Raw genomic sequence first — 15,841 nt, forward strand, 5'->3', positions numbered from 1 at the left:
TTTATTTAAATTCTCTCTCTTTCTCAGTCTCTCTCCCTCGCTCTCTCTCTCTCTCTTTCTTTCTCTCTTTCTCTCTTTCTTTCTTTCTTTCACACTCACTCTCTTACACACACATTCGCTCAGTCTGTCTCTCTAAATTAAATTAGAACCAAGTTAAAACATTTCTTTATTTACACTTTATTACACCATTTATTAAAATAAAAAATACAGTATTTTTTATGAGAAATTATACGAAAGGCGACTTTATCTCTAAGTAGTCTCTTCCAGACAACCTTTGGATAGAGGACATTGAAAAAAAAAGACGTTCTATCAATTAATCGATTTTGGACTGCTATTGGTCAACATGCATGCGTTGCAGGGAGTCAGTGGAAGCAGGTGGCTCAGAACCGTTCCTTATGGCAGTTATGGAAGAGACCTATATGTTCAGCAGTGGACAGTTAACGGCTAATATGATGATTGATCATCAACTGACTCTCTTATAGTCGAATAAGTTGTGTGAACATTTGCATTAAATTCTATTAAAACATTTGAAAGTTCCTTGCTTGGTAGACAGAGTAAACCGAGTGTCAATAGCCTCTATCCACACTTACATTTGTTCTTTCATCCAATTTCATAATTTGTTTCATACATACACGTCGATTCTAATAACTTGACTCGTGACTTGAACAAGGTCTATCTGATCACTATAGCAACTACTTCCTTTCACTTAAACAAAATTATAGTCAACTATTTGCCTTCTATTTCGTTCGCGTAGATTTCAAAATTAAGAAAACTAAGGAAATAAGATCACTTCTAAATAGTGTATAAGATAAAACAAACATAGTTTATAAGATAGACCTTGTAATTTAAAGTTGTAAGTTTTTGTGTCCTATTGAGATTATTGTAAAAACATAAGAGACAACCTTCAAGAATACAAATGTGAAAGTCACATCCGATTTGGTTCAGTCGTTTTGTGTTATACTGGGACAAACATACAGATTGGATAGACAGTTAAAAATTGTTATTTTAGGCTTCTGTTGTTCTTATTAAGACCCCTTATATCATTTTTTCTTAAATAACTCTCATGTACTGACATCGTCTTGTTACAATTTTAATAATTATAAGATACAAGTATTGGTTTTTATCCATTAACTTATTAGACTGATTCATAAAATTTGCTTTAAGTCGATAAGATAATGTCGATAAGACATCGATATCAGTTGGCTCACAAACAGTGTTGGTTTACAGTTGTCATGACTGTCTCTCATGTCTTGTACTCCAGGACTCAAATTTCTCACAGGTGACGTGTATTTCATTCTATTTTATAATTGTGTGAAGTGATCTGTGACAGTATCTACGGTTTTTTTTTTTTGCGGATATCCTTACTTGTTGTGATAGTGCTGTTTTATAAAGGATTTATTTTTATCCATGATAATTATTTATAGTATCACAATCGAGTAGGAAGTTGCATTGTATTTTTTTTAAACAGATCGCAGGAGGAGGGTTTTAATATTTTTTATGTTATGGAACCACCGTAATTAATATATAAATAATATAATATTTTTTTTTTGTATTTGACAGCTGTGACAGCTATATTCAGAATGTTTGAAACACAGTTTGTATTGAAATGAAATGAACAAATGTGGTTACAAATTTATTGTGATTAAATTTATTTGCTAGAATCATTTGGTATGTTACATTTTCTAGTTATATCCATTATGTTTCGCCACATTAAATGGCGTCGTTAAAACTACAAATAATTAATTTTAACAATTTATTATTATATGTTCTTTTCTCTCTCTCCTCATTTAAAAGTTTCCTCTTATCGGGGCAACTAATTCATACATTCTCTTCTAGCCAGCTCTATTTCAGGCCATATCTTTGATCTCCCTGTACGACATGATACCTAGTTTTTCCTTTATCTATCACATATAGTTATTTCTCCGCTTCTCCTTCCTCTTTTACCCTCTATTTTTCCTTCAAAAATCATCATATCGTATAAGGTGAATCAGCATTTTGCCTCATATTCCTTGCCTTATATTTTTTACAATATATGTTACTAAAAAAAATATATCGCTACATACTCCATCAAATTGAGAGAATATCATTCAGTATTAAACACGCCTTACGAATCATACATTTATTTTATTACAATATATTAAAATAAAGAAAAATAATAAAAAGAGTTAAATGTTAATTAACAATGTTTACTATTAATAATTCTTCTTAATAATTTGAGGTATTAACAAAACTAATTTCTGGCAACACTGTTGTGTTAATGAAATTATTTCATTTTAATTTACGAAACATGATTTGATGCAAATTTATATGGCCAAAGCTGACAGTTTTCGTTTAAATGTAGAATTTTAATGTGGTTTTGTTATTACTGTACGTACGTAGTGAATATATATTTATTAATCTGAAATCACACGTTAATTCCGATATTGGTTAAACAATAGGCAGCGAGCAATTTAAACTGTTACCAATAAATTACACAAACACGTCTTCTTATTTTGTTATTATTAACACTTCGAAATATCTACCTGAATCGAATATCGTTACCTTTGATGGTCCTTGAAGGTTGATATTCAAAAGCATGGCTTCTGAAGCCTCTGCTAATCTGATTTATAAAGGGTTGGACCGGTAATGGGATACTTGGTTACTCCACTTATAATGTTACTCTAAAGAGGTCTGTAGACAGTCGTGCGACTTTAAAATGTAAGTGCTTGTTTCAGTATCATTTTGTCACTTGTAAAATGACTTGATCAAGCTTCTTAGTGTACACATTATTTTATATTATTAATTACAATGTTTTTTTTTTTTGTAAATCAAAATCTTATATTGTTATTTATAAAATACTATTAATTAAAATTCGCAAATATTCGTATTTTTATTGTATGACTAACTTTTACCCGCGACTTGGTCCGCATGACCAACATGTATTCATTAAATTCATTCATATAAATTCATTATACTTAACTCTTTCTATTTCGTCCTAGATTTCTATTCTTTTACTTTTTTATTCTAAAAATAAAAAAGAAGTCTTTGAATAATAGCTACCCAATTGGGATTTTTCTAGGAAAAGATTGTGAATTTCTTTGTAGGAACTTTGTTTTCTTGGCAACACTTAATAAGCGATCTACATTAGTAGATCGCTTATTATACTTAATATACTTTTACTTATTAAGTTCATAGAACCAAGGTGACCAAGGTTTATAGAAATTATTACGGAAACACTCTCAATGTAACTTAATAACAAATCAAAACAATCAATCTTTTATTTATTTATTTAAACTTTAATGCACAGTAAAATTCTATGTATATTTGGCGAACTTAACATCGGACGGTGTTCTCTTCTCTGTCAGTCAACCATTGAGAAAACCGAGAAATAAGTAGGCGGTGCATTATTGAATAGAGGAAAAATAAAGCAATACTTGATATATTCATATATATAAACATATAATTAGACTAATATATACATATACATAATATATTAAATAAATAAATATATACATATATTAAAAATATACAAAAATAAATACATAAAATATTACTATATCAAAGAATTAACTCTAATAGAAGAGCAAATAACAATTTATGACTCAAACAGAGTTTAAAGGGGAAGTGATTTTTCTAAGAAATAGGTACGCAATTTATGTTTAAAAGCTAGTTTGCTTAGAGTTGATCTTATGTTAAGTACCTTAATAATATCTTATCACCATCTTATTAACCTATTTCTAATTTGTTTTACTCTTGGACTTCAGCAGACAATTTTGTGATCTGGTCAATTATTCTTTATCTATATTTTCATCAATAAGACAGACTAGGTATAGCTAAATATTAGTAGCGTATATTAAAACTAAGTTTTAATTACTATATATATATATATATATATATATATATATATATACACACACATATATATATATAGTAATCTCAAATTCTTTATCGTTTATCAACCTATGTTCTTTTGGAAAAAGTATTCAGTTTCACTGTTAGAACACCTTTGAATGAATGCTTAATTCGATTTCACCCTATATGTAATGACAATCTTCAGCATATGTCCGTCCACTTTTCTAACTCAACACCGTATTTTGTTTCCAGGAAGCATATACAGACGCGGTGCACGGCGGTGGCGAAAGCTTTACCGGGTCAATGGACACATATTTCAAGCCAAACGATTTAACAGAGTGAGTTTTATACAACTATGTATTACTATTTTTACCTGCATCTTCGTTTGCAAGACCGGGATATATTAATTGACCAAGATAAAAAAATAGGCTATGTCCTTTGCCGTCTTAGTTACTACGAGTATAGTATTACTTCCACTTAGGTTACCCTGACTTATGCAAACACCGACCGAGTAACGCGTTACCAAATTTCGACGAATTGTCGTGTTATGAACATCATACATCTCTTAATTTTTAACATATGATTTTCTTTAGTCTCGAGATCCAATAAAAAATAACTTGTATGTATTTATAATTTTTTCCTGCTATTATATAATATATCGTGCGTGTGGTTTTCGAAAGTAGTAAAGTAATTAAATGGACCATTTTTTAAATAACATATCAAGATAAACCATACGCCAGATTTTAAGATGTACGAGTACCTTCAAGAACATAACTATGAAAACCGCCTCTAATTTCATGCAGTGGAAAAATTCTTTAAGTCCTATTTTTTTTTTACTTTTTAATCTTGTTTTTTTATTTCGAGTTAAATAAATTATATCTATGTAACATCGCTGTCTGTTTTTATATTCCAGCGCGCCTTCTGTGCCTTCTGCCAAGACCGAATCTGGGGCCTGGGGCGGCAAGGCTTCAAATGCATCCAGTGTAAACTGTTGGTGCACAAGAAGTGCCATAAGTTGGTGCAGAAACCCTGCTCCAATGAGCACGTCGACCCTGTCGAAGTCAAGGACGATGCCAACGGAGAGAGCACGCTGGGCCGGGCGTCATCTGTCAGGTATGTTTTTTTTAGTTCGATAAACATGGACTGGTAACCCTACCTGCATTATAGGTGAGGATGAAGTCAGATCAGTTTATTGTGACGCATCCACCAAGAATTAACCACGATGGTTTTCGAACGGACCGCGTGGAAATAACAACATTACATTACAGTATTTTGTTAGCAATCCCTTCCTCTCGTCTCAGGTATGTTTTAGAGTCTTTGGGTGTATCGGACCACTATGAGAATCCGTCAAGTCCTCTTATTCAATCTATATGTGAATTAGTCGAATAACAATAGAAATTTTCAATTTTTCAATGGTACATTATAGTCACCATTACATGAAATTAATAAAGTTACCTCCCGTATTGATTGAAACTCCTTTTTGTGTGGTACTAATAAAAACAGCTTAATTGTTTATCAAAACCAATAATTTTTCTTTGCATTGTTACAGATCGCGCGCGGAGCCCGAACCGCCGCTGCCGGAGACGCCGCCGGCGCCGGCGCCGCCCGCCCCGGTCCGACCCGAGGACCTCGAGCCGGGCTCGCAGCGCCAGTACTCGCTCGAGGACTTCGAGCTCATCAGGGTCATCGGCAGGGGCTCATACGCTAAGGTACATTTTAGTGATATCAAAGAACACATAAATTATATCAAATAACACAATTACTTTTTAATTTTTTATTTATTTTTTTATTTTATTGCTGTTGACTTACTATTTTTTTTTATTGGTGAAAATGGTATGGTAACCCCGCCTTCGCTAACGGGATACGCTGGCGGAGCACCAGTGAAGGGTCATAGATGAGAATGAAAACAGGCTAGTTAGCCCATCATGATGAATTCATCAGGAATTAACCATGATAGTTTCCAGGGAGAACTGCGAGGAGGTCGACCTTGTTGGATATATTGCTAGCAATGGGATTCTCAGTCTCCATTACTAACAATCCCTTTCCCCCCAGCTGTTGACTTACTAGTACAATTGTTGTAATATTGAAACGTAAACATCATTACTTGTCCCTGCTCTTCAATAATTAACGTGCTTCACTTTATAAGGCTAACATTAGTACTTTTTAATAAGATCTGTAAAACCGAAATTTATTAGCAAAGTAATGCTAATAATAAGCTTTGCAAATGCAAAAACATAGGTTGTTACACATCTATATTGAATTAAAAGTAAAAATAATTCTCATGTCTTTAGATTTTCCTCATATTTTAAAGTAAATATGATCAAGAACAAATTCCGTATTCGATTACAATTTTACTTTATCAATATTATTGTATTTCCTTCAGCATTTGTAATTGGTTTCATTTAAAATTAATTAAATTTATAACTTCTCTTAAACCTTAATTTGTAAAGACATCTGGAAGTTGATCGGTAATCTTTTAGAAATCATTCATTACAAACTTTAATCCTGCACTCACTGGCACTAATGAATATAAATAATTTGAAGTATGTATATACTTCTAATTATTTATATAATAAATACTGTACTATGTCAGCTGTTAACTACCAAACAAAGAACCATGTTTTGAGCATTAAGAATTATTTTCACATTGCAGGTATTAATGGTAGAACTGAAGAGAACGAAACGCGTGTACGCGATGAAGGTGATCAAAAAGGCGCTGGTGACAGACGACGAGGATATAGACTGGGTGCAAACCGAGAAACACGTGTTCGAGACCGCGTCCAACCACCCGTTCCTCGTCGGGCTACACTCCTGCTTCCAGACGCCGAGCCGCCTCTTCTTTGTCATCGAGTTCGTGAGAGGAGGAGATCTCATGTGAGTTCCATTTTATACTTCTTCTGCTACTTTTGACGTCTATTTCGATCTGGAGAAACTAGTACAGTTCATGAAAGGAGGTGATTGTTTATCCTTCTCTAAGAGACCCCAAGTATCTCATTCTGGAGAAACCACTTTTTGTAATTTATGTATGGAGTAGATTTCATATGAGTTCTATCTCTTTGCCCTTCTTTAAAACCCTCAAACACCTCAGTCTAAAAAAAACTGATACGTAACACCGACAAAACTGAAAAAGCCCTTCTATCTTAGGTAGGATTGCTATATTTATCTTTATAATGAACGTCATACAATCATGCAAACTGTATGGTTTTTGGTATTAAACTTAAAGTAGACAATAAGCTGGCAACCCACCTGGTGGAATGCGGTACTCCCCTCCTATAAACGTAACAGCACCATAAACGTCACAGAATTCTCTATGATACCTCTCGTGCATTGCAATTCTTGAGGACCATAGTGTTGGGACCGATTGGGAAGAAAGGTTCTTGATTGGCGACCCCATACGGGTAAACACAGTGTAGGATGAGCCCTCACTATATAGAGTGACGACCTCAAATGCATTGCAGGGAGTCAGTAGATGCAGTTGGCTAGAACCGTTCCTTATGACAGTTTATGGGGAGGCCTATGTTTAGCAGTGGACTGATAATCAAGATGACGATATTATGCCTTCATATCCTGTACTTTTATTGCCATATTCCATCTATTGTTGTACTCATACCGCATATATGAAAAGATTATAAAGATCGGCGTGTCTATGGCAGGTTCCACATGCAGCGGCAACGGCGGCTGCCGGAGGAGCATGCGCGATTCTACGCTGCGGAGATCTCGCTGGCGCTCCACTTCCTGCACGAGCGCGGCGTCATCTACCGGGACCTGAAGCTGGACAACGTGCTGCTCGACCACGAGGGGCATATTAAGCTCACCGACTACGGCATGTGCAAGGTACCGCTGACAAGGACTTTGAAGACGTGTAGAATAAACTACCTGTAACGTTGTTTCCGATTAAATACGATTTGGGGACCTTCAATCAAAGATTTATACATTTTTAAAAATCTGGCAACGCACAGGCAAATCCTCTAGTGTTGTTAATGTCTTGGGGCTGCGATAATCACTTGCCATATAGAGAACATTATGCTTGTTTGCCACTCTGTCACACTATCATATCAAAGCATGATCTGTCGTGAGTTTATCCACTCACCTGGTGTGGTGCATTGTATTATGTTTGTAAATACGTTGTCCATTTAACACCGACGATAGATCCTTCACAGAACGAATACCGTAAATAAACAGCTCATTGCGTCCCTTTGCCAAATATTTTGGTGCGCCTGATAATATCTGGATATATTTTGTTGGACGCCGCAGAAAATCTGCGACGAAAGACCTGCATAGTTGTATGGCACTTGTATTGTTGTATTTTCAGGTAGAGAGTCTAAGTCTCTGAAACAGATACCACTGTCTTACATCACGGTCTGCCGTGAAGCGAACTGTCAGAGTAGTGGAACGCTGACGCTGAGTATGATTGCAGGAGGGCGTGCGGCCCGGCGACACGACGTCGACGTTCTGCGGGACGCCCAACTACATCGCGCCGGAGATCCTGCGCGGCGAGGAGTACGGCTTCTCCGTGGACTGGTGGGCGCTGGGCGTGCTCACCTACGAGATGCTCGCCGGCCGCTCGCCCTTCGACATCGCGCAGGCCGCCGACAACCCCGACCAGAACACGGAAGACTACCTCTTCCAGGTGATTTTCTTAATTCACATATTAATGATGGGATGGTAACCAATTGCTAACATGGACCTCCTCGTGATCACCCTCGGAAACCATCGTAGTTCATTTCTAGTGTGATTAATGATGAATCACTGATTTCATTTCATTCTATAGCGGTGCCCCGTTATACACAGATGCATTATTCCATCTTTATATATAAAAAATCCCCTAGAGCCTGTAACTGGATGCCCTTTTACTTCGCTAGTGGCACTGAACAATCGGTACATATAAGAAAGCGCTTGCCTCGATGGTTATTGGTTTCGACGTTATTGTATACCAATACTGGCGGGATACCAATATTCATTCGCTGGTACCCCACTAGAGAGGCTTCTACCTCACTTATCATCAAATCAGATCAATTAGGCCAATGATGATGAATTCAGCAGGAATTAATTACGATAGTTTTCAGACTGAATTTGAGGATATCTTTCCTCAAGATCGACAATGCGCGCATAATGCCCCTGTTGTGAATGGACTCCATTTTCCGCGCTTAGCCTCTAATTTGGGCTGTTGTGCGTATGAGTCATGGCTAGTACAGCCAACCTAGCTCCGCCCAGTAGTACAGAAGCTTCTAGGGATCTTCACAGGCCTCAGGGAGCGACCTCACCGTTCCGAGGATTTCTAAACGTTGATGGGCCACAGCTTCACACTCCAGGATTACGTGAGCAGCCGTAATGCCCCTGTTATTGCAGGCGTTCATAGGCTATGGTAACCGCTTACCATCAGGTGGGCCGAATCCTTATTTGCCCCCTCAGTGGTATAAAAAAATACATTCTCTTTTCTGAGAGAAAAGCGATTATTACTAATATAGTCTAAAAGCCTCATTGCTAGCAAAATACCCTTTCAGGTCGACCTCCACACGGTTTGCTTGGAAACAGTCGTGATAAGTTCTTATTAAATTCGTCACAATTAGCCAACAGACCTGATTTCATCCTCGCCTATCATTTTTCACTGGTGTCCCGTCAGCGTATACCGATAGCGCAGATGGGATTACCATGTACCACAATTTATCACTCGTTAAAAAACTCTCCTCCCCTTCTAACCGCAATGGTGTGTGTGTATTGCAGGTGATCCTAGAGAAGACGATTCGTATTCCGCGCTCGCTGTCGGTGAAGGCGGCGTCGGTGCTCAAGGGCTTCCTCAACAAGAATCCGGTGGAGCGGCTCGGCTGCGGCGAGAACGGCTTCCTCGACATCGTTAACCATCCCTTCTTCAAGAGCATCGAGTGGGAAATGGTCAGTTACCTGAACAATTATTATAAATATTATAAAAGGAAAAGATTAACTCCTTTATTCATAAATATTAAAACATGTTACAAACCTGTTTTAACTATTACAAAACAGTTCGATGTTGATGCTAAAATAAGTTTATAAGATGTTTTATTGATGTTTTGTTAACGTTTTTATGAATAAAGGGGTAATTTTATACGTTTGTAATTTATTACTATATTTTGTTGAACTCATCTTTTGTTAACGATAATTCTGTTTGAATTTAGAATAGTTTAGGTAGGTTTAAGTTTTTAAATCTATACTTATAATAAATCTGTAGAGAGGTCAATTCTGTACATGAAATATATTTCCAAAATAAATATCAGGGGGTGATTAGTGATCGATACTGATGCCAAAAATGCAATCAGTAAAATTTTTGTCTGTCTGTTTGTATGTTTGTTATAGAAACAAAAACTACTTGACGGATTTTAACGAAACTTGGTACAATTATTCTTCATACTCCTGGGCAGGTTATAGTATACTATCATCACGCTACGATCAATAAGAGCGGAGCAGTGAAGGGAAATGTTAAAAATGTTCACCCGAGCGACGCCGGGACGGGTCGCTAGTTTTTAATATTTCTTGAATATTTAAAATGCATTAATTTGTTTTTACTTATGTTTAGAAAATGTACAATGTTTTGTTATGAATATATCTTTTGATTCTTTGTCGTCATTTGAGCCGTTAACTGTCTACTGCTGGACATAAGCATCCATTATAGACTGCTTTTGCCATTAGGGGGTTTTGCCAGTAGCTGCCAGGCTTGGCAAGTGGGTTGCCAAGCGCAGTTAGGTTTTGATGATATTTTAAGAGGGACGCTACTGACCGCCATTAAGTTCCCTTAGTCGTCTGTTACGACACTCACAGAAAACGAAAGGACCACACGGCGATTTTTTGTACTTTTTTTTTTATTTATTTACCAGAGGGAGACTTTGTACAAAAGTCGATTGCTTGGGTACCTCTGTTCCATTCGTGTTTCTACCGTGAAGCAGTTGTGTTTGCATGGCTGTATTTCTGTTTGAAGGGTGGAATATGGCGTGAATTTACTGGGTACGGAGTAATAACATCTGAGTTTTCAGGAATGGCAACGCATGGGGGTATCATGGGCGAAATAGTATACTCTGTTATGTCCATGGTACTGCTCATGTCTCGGTTCCCACTTTCCATTAGGTGGGCCGTCAGCTTGTTTACCATTCTAAGTTGTATAAAAAAAAAACTTCTTTGACAAAATCTCATGAATAGTCTAAAAAGAGTCTTGTATCAACTGTACAGCACGAATCTCGATATCAAATAACGTAATTTCAATTTGTTCAACCTATGCGGTAAACAGTGTTAATCTTAGTTTAATTCTCAATAACCCGTAATATGATACTTTGTTTTATACCACTGAGGTGGCAAACAAGTATACGGCCCACCTGATGATAAGTGGTTACCGTAGCCTACGAACGCCTGCAATACCAGAGGTATTACGCGCGCGTTGCCGACCCTTAAGAAACCTCTTTACCCCCCTTTTGAAGAATTTCTTGGGAAAACCTCGGCAAGGAGCTCATTCTATAACCTGAGTGTTCGTGGGAGGAAATCTTGAAACCGCGCTGTACGCGACCATTTAGGCTGTAAGGTATGAGGGTGAACTCTCTGCCGATGGCGAGCCTTACTTTCGCTTAACTACGAACGTATTATTCCAGTTGGAGCAAAAGCAAGTGGTACCACCGTTCAAGCCGCGACTGGAGGGCGAGCGAGACCTGGCCAACTTCCCGCCGGAGTTCACGGACGAGCCTGTCCACCTCACGCCCGACAACGAGTTAGTATCCAACCAGACCGCTAGATGGCACCACAGTTTTTACACCAATACTTGCAATCATAGTATTTTTACCTGACATAAGTAAAATTTTAAATGGCATACAAACAATTTTAATATTAGATTTAATTTTAAACTTTAGGGGTTTACGCGAGGCAATTAAAAGGAAATAGTACGTCAGCAATAAAAATAGTACGTACTAATTAGGATAGTGTATTCTAATTTTTATAATGTCTATATATCGTCCACATTTCAGCCATAATACGTCCACTGCTGGACTGCTGGACTGTCCCCAATAGACTGCAATAAGGAATTGTCCTAAGCCACCTGTATCTTCTCTATATATTACCTGTATAATTTTTAGAATATTAAAAAGATTTTAAATTGCATATCTTACAGCTAATTGAAACCAAAGTGAAACTTTGTACAAAAGTCGTTTGGTTGGGCACCTCTGTCCCATTCGTATTTCTGCCGTGAAGCAGTTGTGTTTGCGTCGCTGTTTCAATTTGAAGAGTGGGATATGGCAGTGAATTCACAGAGTACAAAAGAATAACACCTGAGTCCTCAGGAGTGGCAACGCATGAGGGGTGTCATAGGCGAAACAGTGTAATCTGTTATGACCATGATACTGCTCATATCTATAGGCAACGGTAACCACTTTCCATCAGGTGGGCCGTCCGCTTGTTTGCCATTGTAAGTTGCATAAAAGAAATGGCGTTTAATTTTGTTTGGGGTAAATAATTAACTCTTAGCAGCTAAAAGTAAGTACATCATCAGACTGCGATCTCCAAAGTGCAAGATAAATTAATACTTTTCGATTCGGCAGCACGGTGATCGCGGACATTGACCAGTCTGAGTTCGAGGGCTTCGAGTACGTGAACCCGCTGCTGATGTCGCTGGAGGACTGCGTGTGACAACACGCCTGTTTGCTGCATCCCTACCACGATCCCTTGCAGGTAACTAGCTAAGAGCGTAGGCAAGATCTTACTAATATAATAAAATACTGAACTAATGAATGAATGGTTTATTTTTCTCTTCACAAAAGTAACAACTTGATGTACAATTAAATATATGTGTAAAAATAGACCAGTTTTGTGAGAAACTGGTGCCTGCTGTAGGTTTTGAAAAAACCTGTATTACAGATCACCAGACAGTAACAATTGTCTGCCTGTACATAGAAAATATTTAAAAATAATTAATATAAGAAGTCGTAATAAAACTGATAGACGCCAAAAAATATTATTTAGAAATTTTGTCTGTCTGTCTGTGTCTATGTTTGCTCCGGCATCACGCGAAAATTACCGCACCAAACTGAATGCGGCTCTCCCTTTATTGGTTCTTCTGACCCGCATTTTTAATTTTATAAAGTATTAATGTAACCTGCAGCATCTTCCGTGTGCGCAGGCGTACGCGTACGGCGTGGGCGCGGAGTCGTCGTCGTCGGACTACGACTCGGTTTGCTCGGAGCTGCCGCCGCGCAAGCCCACGCTGCTGCAGCACATGTTCTGCTTGCCGCTCAACTGACGACACAACAAGCACTAGCCACACACGCGCGACCGGTACTCCATACATAGCCTAACTTTATACTGGTTACTTCACATTCATTGGACAACACTAACACGAACAGTTGCCAACCCTAATTATGTACGATAGCAACACTAAGTATTCAGACAGTATGTTGGTTACTTTAAATTTGTTGAAAACCTTAATCCGACCGGTTGACAACCCCTAAAGTATCTATACTGGATTTCCACGTACTAAACACAAAAATAATTAATAAACATTAAAATTAGTTTCCCTTATTTATAAAAAAAAATAAGACGATTTTTTAAAAAATTTACAGAAATTATACAGTTTTTTTAATCATAAGTGGAATTTCGACGTGGTCTCTTCGCTGCCCTCTTATATTCTGCCTGGAATATCTCGACAAACAGCAATAATCCGCCAACATTGAAACGTTCCAATGGCCTTGATATCGCTTTTCCATGTTGGCAATATACATGTTCATCGCTTAAAGCCCCACAATTATCCGGAAAGAAATCCAAATGCGAATTAAAAAGTGGATTTTCAAGGACATGTTAGTTTTTGGAATGATGATAACATATTTTCTATAAGTTCAGCATAGTTGTCACTCCTTTTATTTCCTAAGAAGTTTTTTCCGAAAATCATCCCAGCTTTTTTTTCTTTACCTTCTGAACACGAAGTTATCATCTTTAAATAAATTTCTTATTTGAGGACCTACAAATATTCCTTCCTTGACCTTAGCGTCACTTAATCTTGGAAATTTCTGGCGAAGATATTGAAAAGCAGCTCCATTTTTGTTCATTGCTTTTACGAAATTTTTCATCAGTCCTAGTTTAATATGCAATGGCGGAAGTAAAACATTTTGTGGGTTAACTAAAGGGTCATTTTTAACATTTTTTTGTCCAGGTTGAAGTGTCTGACGATGGGGCCACAACTTTTTTTTATAATGCTCTTTTCTATCACGACTATCCCATTCGCAAATGAAGCAACAAAATTTCGTGTAGCCTAATTGTAGTCCGAGCAGCAGAGCTACGACTTTCAAATCCCCGCAGATTTGCCATTGGTGTTTATCATACTTAATCCGCAACAGAAGGGTTTTCATGTTTTCATAAGACTCTTTCATATGGACCGCGTAACCAATAGGAATCGAAGGTAAAATATTTCGGTTATGTAACAAAACAGCTTTCAAGCTTAACTTCGAGCTATCTATGAAAAGTCGCCATTATTCTGTTTATACGTAATTTTAAGAGCTTTCATTAACATTTACAAAAACTAAACTTTCAGCCATTTCAAAATATTGCGTTAAGTTTTTTTTTGAGAATGGTTTTAAATTTTCAGAATTATTTCTATGTTCGAGTAATCTTATTTTTCTTACTAAGGATAAAACTTGGCATTTTAAAAAAATATTACATTTTAACATACTTGTAAATTTGTCACAAAATCAAAATATATTTTATATATGTATTTTACAGTGAATTTGAAGTAATCCAGTATTTAAAACTTCTTTTAATCCCGTTACAGAAAAGTCAAATTTGCTTAAATCGCTTCTCACATACGACTTCTTGTTAATTTAATTAACACAATGACGTACATTACGGTTGCCAAACGGGTTTTGTTTAATTTTACTTCTCTAATTTGAGAATGGTTTTAAATTTTCAGAATTATTTCTATGTTCGAGTAATCTTATTTTTCTTACTAAGGATAAAACTTGGCATTTTAAAAAAAATATTACATTTTAACTCAACGGGTTTTGTTTAATTTTACTTCTCTAATTTGAGTAGAAATGGGTGCCAATCGTACGGGTTTTGTTTATTTTTCTTTGAGAAGGATAAAACTTGAGCATTTTAAAAAAATATTACATTTTAACATACTTGTAAATTTGTCACAAAATCAAAATATATTTTATATAAATCAAGCAGTATTTGTATACACGACTTCTGTAAACTTTGATACCTAAACTTTGTCCATTTTATTAATTTTTCGATGTTTTTTCATGATTTTTGTAAATCATGCAAAATATAATTGGCCAAGATTATTCAATAAATATCTATCACATGTTCACATATTAAAAATATTTCATTTCTATATACGTTCTAGAAAATGTAATAAAATAGACATAAGTCTAGACAAATGGCAAACGAATCTATTAATATCTACGTTTACGCGACTTCACGCATGAGATAGAACGAGACAGATACGTCTAGTTATTCTATGTCATACGTCAGAGTGTAAAGGTATCTACAAATATGTTTGTTTACTACTTGTCTAAAGGGCAAATCGTTACGTTGATGGACTCTCCATACATGTAATTCATTCCATGACTTAATTACTTTCACAGTATTACTTAGAAAATATTTTTACTACTAAATATTTCATTTAATGATTAACAATTTATATCTATGTGTGGTTAGACTGCAGTTTAAATATAATTATTTATATAATATATAATATTAGCAATTGAAATGGGAGAAACAATGTAAAATTCCTCATGTGGGTAAATGGCTATCGCATAGATAATTATCTTATGTGAAATGAACCATAACGATTATGAAATAAGGTCAATTGTTAAACAAAAAACGTCGACTTGAAGTAAACTATCTTTTTACACTCCAATTTAATCGACTTGAAAAACTGCGAGTTTCCTAATTAGTCTTGTTTTTTTTTTGGAACTTCGATGTCTTAACCTATTGTGAACCGATTCTGATTGCTCATTTTTTAATCAAAATTTCTTGCTATCCCTTCTGTCCCTATGCTGATTTTATT

At 36.2% G+C, this 15,841-nt stretch overlaps 1 protein-coding gene across 9 annotated transcripts in view; it reads left to right on the forward strand.

The window, feature by feature from the left end:
• LOC113515985 (atypical protein kinase C) overlaps positions 1–13,121 on the forward strand; it is a 297,975-nt gene extending 284,854 nt beyond the window's left edge. For 8 of the 9 annotated variants that reach the window (XM_052895214.1, XM_052895211.1, XM_052895212.1 and 5 more), the window contains 10 exons: positions 4,084–4,169; positions 4,745–4,944; positions 5,381–5,540; positions 6,485–6,705; positions 7,485–7,665; positions 8,249–8,461; positions 9,556–9,723; positions 11,442–11,557; positions 12,381–12,510; positions 12,959–13,121. In XM_052895214.1, the coding sequence (XP_052751174.1) occupies positions 4,084–4,169; positions 4,745–4,944; positions 5,381–5,540; positions 6,485–6,705; positions 7,485–7,665; positions 8,249–8,461; positions 9,556–9,723; positions 11,442–11,557; positions 12,381–12,468 (1,433 nt within the window). In that variant the 3' untranslated portion in view covers positions 12,469–12,510; positions 12,959–13,121. Of the gene's footprint in view, positions 1–1,224; positions 1,280–4,083; positions 4,170–4,744; positions 4,945–5,380; positions 5,541–6,484; positions 6,706–7,484; positions 7,666–8,248; positions 8,462–9,555; positions 9,724–11,441; positions 11,558–12,380; positions 12,511–12,958 lie in introns of those variants that run through there. The other variant, XM_026900308.3, reaches the window with a different exon arrangement.
• Positions 13,122–15,841: the final 2,720 nt, after the last annotated feature.

Source organism: Galleria mellonella, unplaced genomic scaffold (genome assembly GCF_026898425.1).
Source record: "Galleria mellonella isolate WM207_F2 unplaced genomic scaffold, CSIRO_AGI_GalMel_v1 utg266, whole genome shotgun sequence".
NCBI classification, from domain to species: domain Eukaryota; kingdom Metazoa; phylum Arthropoda; class Insecta; order Lepidoptera; family Pyralidae; genus Galleria; species Galleria mellonella.